General features: G+C 50.3%; 1 protein-coding gene across 1 annotated transcript; it reads left to right on the forward strand.

Annotated features, from left to right (window-relative positions):
• Positions 1-229: 229 nt before the first annotated feature.
• Positions 230-2,095, forward strand: HMGB2 (high mobility group box 2; the record flags this gene model as incomplete). Its single annotated transcript, XM_084232443.1, has 5 exons — positions 230-425; positions 728-894; positions 1,006-1,151; positions 1,228-1,402; positions 1,934-2,095. The coding sequence occupies exons 2-5, from the start codon at positions 745-747 to the stop codon at positions 2,093-2,095; spliced, it is 633 nt and encodes a 210-aa protein (XP_084088569.1). The 5' UTR covers positions 230-425; positions 728-744.
• Positions 2,096-6,825: the final 4,730 nt, after the last annotated feature.

Raw genomic sequence — 6,825 nt, forward strand, 5'->3', positions numbered from 1 at the left:
CGGCCGCCCCAGCCAGTCAGCGGCAGGCCCGCCATTTTTCAAACCCGTCGCTCGCCGCCAATCAGGGTCGAGCGCTGCATTCCTCCCCTGACCGGTTCTAACGGGTCTGGGAGTTAACGACCCGGGCGACCCACCGAACCTGCTAGGCTGAGGCTGGGGGGGCGGGCCCGGCGACACTCCGGCCAATCGGGAGCGTTCGTGGCGAGGGGGCGGGACCTGCCCGGGTTTGAATAATCCCCAGAACCAATCGGCGCGCCGGGGGCGTGCCCGGAGGCCCGGCTCGTCAAGTTGCCGTGGCGCGGAGAAGTCTGCAAAACAAGAGGCTGCGGGCGGCGTTAGCGAGAAACCAGTTCTCGCCGGAGCCCGCGGGAGGAAGCGCGTGTGGAGCCGCCGCTCGGCAGGACTCTGAGGAAAAGCTGCCCCAGGCAAGAATCCCCCCGGGCCGCCTGGGGTTCCTGGGCCTCCGTGCGCGCCCCGCTCGCCCCCAGGCCCGCCCGGGCGCGGTGGTTCTCGGGGTTCGCGCCGGCGAGCGGAGTCGGGGCGGCGGGGCGGGAGGCGAGGCCGCCCCTGAGGGGGGCTCGCGGCGTGGAAGCCGGGGCGGCCTCCCGCCCGGAGGGGGCCTCGGGGGCGCCCGCGGCGGCTCGGGGGGCCCGCGCGGGCGGGGCGCGGGCGCGCGTTTGGGCGGGAAGCGGGGGCCGCGGCGCCCACCGCCCGCTGTCGCCGCCAGGTCGCGCCGCCGCCAGCATGGGCAAGGGAGACCCCAACAAGCCGCGGGGCAAGATGTCCTCGTACGCCTTCTTCGTGCAGACCTGCCGCGAGGAGCACAAGAAGAAGCACCCGGACTCGTCGGTGAACTTCGCCGAGTTCTCCAAGAAGTGCTCGGAGAGATGGAAGGTGCGCGGGGGGCGGGGGCCGCGGGGCGGGGGCCGGGGGGCGCGGAGGGGGCCCGGGGCGGGGCGGCGCCCCCCGCCCGCCGCCCTCAGCCCGCCGCCCGCCCGCCCGCAGACCATGTCCGCGAAGGAGAAGTCCAAGTTCGAGGACATGGCCAAGAGCGACAAGGCCCGCTACGACCGGGAGATGAAGAACTACGTGCCGCCCAAGGGCGACAAGAAGGGGAAGAAGAAGGACCCCAACGCCCCCAAAAGGCCGCCGTGAGTGTCCCCGCGACCCCCCCCCTCCCCGGCCCCCGCCGGCGCCCGGCGCGGCGCTAACCCTTGCCCCCCGCAGGTCCGCCTTCTTCCTGTTCTGCTCCGAGCATCGCCCCAAGATCAAGAGTGAGCACCCCGGCCTGTCCATCGGGGACACGGCCAAGAAGCTGGGCGAGATGTGGTCCGAGCAGTCCGCCAAGGACAAGCAGCCGTACGAGCAGAAGGCGGCCAAGCTGAAGGAGAAGTATGAGAAGGTGCTTGTCTGGCCGGCGAGAGCGCGTTCCGTGGGGCGCGGGGTGCCTCGGCCGGGGCCCCAGCAGGTAGAGGCTGAGAGGCGCGCGCCCGGCAGGTAGCCCGCGCGCGCCCGCCAGCCATGTTCTGAGGAGACGCTCGGCGGGGCGCGGGGCGCCTTCTGGGTGGTGGAAGCCGGGGCGCGGGTATTGTGTGGCGAGGTGCCCTGCTGGGCTCGCCGTGCGAGAAAACTCGAGGGCCCGGTGCCGGGTTTTGGGGACACAGCTGAGAGGTGAAGTGGGGGCGTGAGGTAAACGGATGTTGGTGGTGGAGGGACTGACATCCGCGCGCACGCAGCCCCGCTGTGCATCCCGAGCTCTCCAGAGCCGGGGCGCCACCGCTCCCAGCACCCAGCCCGCCTCTCTCTGCGAGCCCTGTGGACAGGCGCGGGGGTTATTGGTCAACACGCTTAGGTTGGTGGTGGACCGAGTGGCTTGTGCCGTTGAGCAACGAGGCCGGATGCTGATTTTGTTTTATTTTTTCCCCTCCTTCAGGATATTGCTGCATACCGCGCCAAGGGCAAGAGCGAAGCAGGAAAGAAGGGCCCTGGCCGGCCAACAGGCTCGAAGAAGAAAAACGAGCCAGAAGATGAGGAGGAGGAGGAAGAGGAGGAAGAAGACGAGGACGACGAGGAGGAGGATGAAGATGAGGAGTAAATGGCTGTCCTGTGATGGTGCGCGTGGCGTGTGCATGTGTGCTCGGCAACTGTTTTGCTAAGAATGTGAATTCAAGTGCAGCTCAATATTAGCTTCAGTATGAAAACTGTACAGATTTTTGTATAGCTGATAAAGATTCTTTGTAGAGAAAATACTTTTTTAAAAATGCAGGTTTGTAGCTTTTTGAGGGGCTACTACATACAGTTAGATTTTAAAGCTTCGGATGTTGAATGTTTCTAAATATTTAATGGTTTCTTTAATTTCTTGACTTGTGTTTGGTAGCACAGCAAACTTGTAGGAATTAGTATGGATAGAAGATTTTGGGTTGTTTAGAATGTTACATTTTGGTTTTTTAAAAAAATTTTGTAATAAAATTGTGTATATTACTTCCGTTGTCTTTGTCTTATATGCTAGATTAATTTTTACTTCAAAAAAACAGTCTGGAACTATGTCAGCATCTTTTCTGTCCAGTTCTAGACAATTAATTTAGGAAAAGGGTTAAAAGAAAGGCGTACATGCTCGTATTCCTATTGACAAGTGTTCTTTAAAATTCAGGTCTGAAATTTAATGAACTATATATAAAAACTTACGCAGCTTTGCAAAAGTAAGTTTTGTTCTTGACATTGCTGTTCATTTATTAGCTAGCTTGTCCCTTGGTTGTGGGTTTTTTTAAAAAATGAGTACTGTTAAGCAAACTTTTTCTGAGGCAGTAGATCTGATACAGTGAATTCACACCTAAAGGTGTATGTACAATTTTTAAAAAACAGTAAAAGTTTCTGTTGATAATAAACTAGTTCAAGATAGAATACCAGAGTGAATTTTGAGTAATCTTTTAGAAATCAATATTGTCTTAAGTTTTAGAATTCTTAGTAACATAGAAAGCAATTAAAAATGACTATTGTGATCTCTCCCCATAAAATAATCCAACGAGAATTTACTAGTGTTTATATTTATGGGATGGAAAATGATCAATGGAGGAAGCAGTTGCTTGTATTTAGGTTTAGGTAATTCTTGAATCATCACCAGAGATTATTAGTGAAAATTGACTATCTTTTGGCTCAATGACTAGAAGAAACCTATTAACTGATTTAATAGTTAAAGTTGACAAATCTTGGCTAAAAGTTATAAAATAGAAGTCAAGATTCTTATTACCAACTAGGGGAGCCTTGGTTGTCATTCTTCTGCCACATTTGGAATAAATATCTGGTAGGCGTTATTTAATTTTTAAGATACTGACATAAGTTTCGTTAAATAGAAGTAAGCTATTAGTGTAATAAATTACTAGGTCAAAGGGACCTCGAATATTTTGAGAATATGCGCCCCTGTGTTCTCTGCACTATTCACTAGCTAAGGTTTGGAAGCAGCCTCATCAACAGATAGCTGGATTAAAAATGTATGTTCAATAAAGTACTTAGGAAGTGAAGGACAAATATTGGAGGGTTTATAACCGATGAAATACAAATAAAGAAAATGTACTAACATCACGACAAATAACAGACCCTGAAAAGTATGATTAGAGGAAGTAGGGAGAAGAAGGGGTAAGGGTAGTGGAAAGGCACTAAAACTTTGTCAGTGGGTGAGGCGAGGCTCATTTGCACAGAGCTGAAGCTGTACCTCTTCCCCCTAATTTATCTGGTAAGTCAGTGGTAAATCAGTAACATCTTAAAAACAAATGGACCTCAAGAAAATCTTCAAACCTCAGTAGTAGTTCTCTACTACTCATTCGAATGGCTATGCATTCAAATTTGGAATTTTCACTGATCATAAAGTGAAGGTTAGAAAATATTTTCTAGTGTTACGTGATGCTAGAAAAATTGGGGTAATTATTTCAGAGACATTCCCAGGTTAGACCCCAGTCCCCCAGCTCTACAAAACACTAGCCGTACCGGCTTCTGAGCTTATTTCTCCCCATTTGTAATGAGGGGTCAATACCTACTGAGCTGTTTCAGTGATTAAATGACCATGGTAGAAAGTATCTGAAACCACCTAGTACATAGAAGAAATGGAGTTTTGATTGAAATAGATTAAGTCTGTTTCCTTAAGCATTTGGAAATGGGTGGAATGTTAACAAATGGGGGACCTGACAATCTGAATTTTCCCAGGGCAGGTAACAATAAAATGCAACTTTCATTTATGCCTTAATTTTCAATGCTGCACATTTTTCCAATAAAGATAAAATGGCTTTTACAAAGAATGAGAACAAGTGAAAAGACAAGCACTACAAAGGGAAAAACAAAAATAGGAAAATAATTGAAGTGATAAGGAACTGAGCCTGGGGAATCAGAAGATTCCATAGGGGTGTATCTTATTGGTGTGTTAAAATCAGACAACTTGAAAAATCTTTTTTTGAGGATTTAATAAGGCAATATATGACATTCTGGCAAGAAATAGTAAATACTTAATATTAACTAGAAGTTTACACGCTAAAACATGATAGAGCATCAGATCCAGTACTGAGATTTTTTTTTTTTTTTTTAAGATGTACAAGAGCTGGGGTACAGGCCAGAGGTGCGGGGGCGTGAGAGGATCCACCAGAGACAGAGCGGGGAGCAGAACAGGCAGACGGACTGAAATACACTGCTGAGGGGAGCAGCGGGCGAGACAGGAGAGGTCTGCCACGCCTGTGGGTTGCTCCCTCACCGGCCGGGGATCGAACTCGTGCTGCAGAGGCTGTGGATTGCTTCATAGTGCGGTGCTTCACCCCTTGAGCCACCGGGGAGGCCCAGTACTGAGATTTTGTAGTGGAAAGGAAAACTGTAGCTACATAGAAAGTATGCTTAGGAGAGGTTTTCCTAATTCCTCCTTGTAGGATAAAGAAAATGTCAGGCTTTTCTGCCCTTCCGCCATCAGGATAGATGATGGATCCTTGTCCTGAATGCATGCCTGATGGCGGGCACCTGGAGTAGGGTGTGGGCCTAGGTAGATGGGATTCAGCTGAGTTAAGACTGTGCTTTTTAAGGGCGGCGTCACGGGGGGACACCAGCAGCACCAGCACCAGCAGTAGAAGCTGAAGTAGCAGCAGTAGAAGCCGAAGTAGAAGCCGAGAAGCAGCAGAACGAACGCCAGAGAGTCCAGATAGAGTGAAGACTTGCTGGGGGCTGGGAGGCCTGCCAACCTCCCAGCCCGCACCCCTGCCTGCTATATGCCTGGTGAACCCCAAATAAAAAACCTGCAAAACTACTGAGGACTCTGACTCCTTTACCCGGTCTGCATGGGATCAGAAAACCTGCACTGTGCCCAGTCCTGGCCTTTACACTCCTGCAGGGCCCTGAGGATACTGAGCCCTGGAGTTCTGTCCTTCATTCTTAATAGCCTGTGAACTTGAACAGGTTACTTAACCTATCACATACCTGAGTGACATGTTTAATTTTAGTTGCTTTTGATTTTACGAAGAACATTTGCTGAATAAAGTGTTTTGGGAAATGCCCTCACACTCAATTCCCAGTCAATGCTATCCTGCTATGAAGACTTGTTTATAACTAGTTCGTTCATGTTCATCGCTGTGTAGCAGTCCCTCATGTGAGTACATCACCATCTGATAGGAATTTGGGTTGTTCCTCAGAGTTTTGCTATCGTAAGTGGCAATGCCATAAAACTTGCTGTTCAGGTCTTCTTCCTAGTACTCAAGTGTAGTCCCCTCGAGTTATCCGTCCTGTGCATTCCAGCTGTTTCCTGTCCTGTGCATTCCAGCAGCTTCAAACTACCATTCTGACCCTCCCCATCTCAGAGAGAGCTGCACTATGTAGTTGTAGCGGCAGGGATGGCCCAGAGCAGGATCTCTGTGATCCAAGCAGACGGGTAAAGGAGGGTCCTGGAGCCCTCGGTGGCTTTTTCAGGCTTTTATTGAGTTTACCAGGTACTCGGCAGGCAGGGGTACTGGGGTAGGGTGCGGGGGTGGGGGAAGAGGAGGGGGCGTCAGGCTGGCAGGCCTCCCAGCCCCTGGCCAATCTCTACTCTTCCTGGGCTTTCCAGTATTCTCTTGCGGTCTCGCCCACTCCCTTCTGGTAATTCCATTGCACAATGCTGCCCTTATAAGCCCCATCTCAGCCCAGGTGAACCCACCTACGTATGCCCACACCCTACTCCAGGTGCCCCCCATCGGGCTTGCATTCAGGACCTCAGGGATCCGTCATTAATCCTAATGGCAGGAGGGCAGAAAAGCCTGACAATCATTTACCCTAGAGTAGTTCTGCTTTCCTGCACCATAGTTGGGGAAGTTCTCCCAGGCAGGCAGACATAGTGAACCTGGGGTTCACCTTATATGCTTTTCCCAAGTATCGCCGCCTGCTATTCAATTCCTGCAAAGCTGCTCCAATTATATAGTTTTGTTGTCCAGTTATATAGTTTAGGAGAGCAGGATATATTATTTACTATGTCATGGTCAGAGTGGAAATCTGGTCATCTCTATTATCTAGAACTTTTAGTTTTGTTTGCAACATTTAATCATCAGCACAGTGGCTGGAGTTGTTTTCTCAAAAGCCCAAGAGAAATTTTAGAGATAGTGTAAAAATACACAATTTTCAAGAGGTACTTAGTCCATCCGAGGATTAAATCAGACCACTGAACGCCACATTCTACATGTGCTGTAGGAATGGCGTGGGGTAAAGGTAATACTTCCTGAATAACCATCTCACACCTCCGCCTAGTTTAAGAAGTTTAACTTCTGAGCTTCATTCTCTTGCAACGTAGCGGTCATGACCTCTCACATATGAAACACAGGCACACGCTCA

This window comes from Talpa europaea, assembly GCF_964194135.1.
Source record: "Talpa europaea genome assembly, chromosome: 4".
Taxonomy (NCBI): domain Eukaryota; kingdom Metazoa; phylum Chordata; class Mammalia; order Eulipotyphla; family Talpidae; genus Talpa; species Talpa europaea.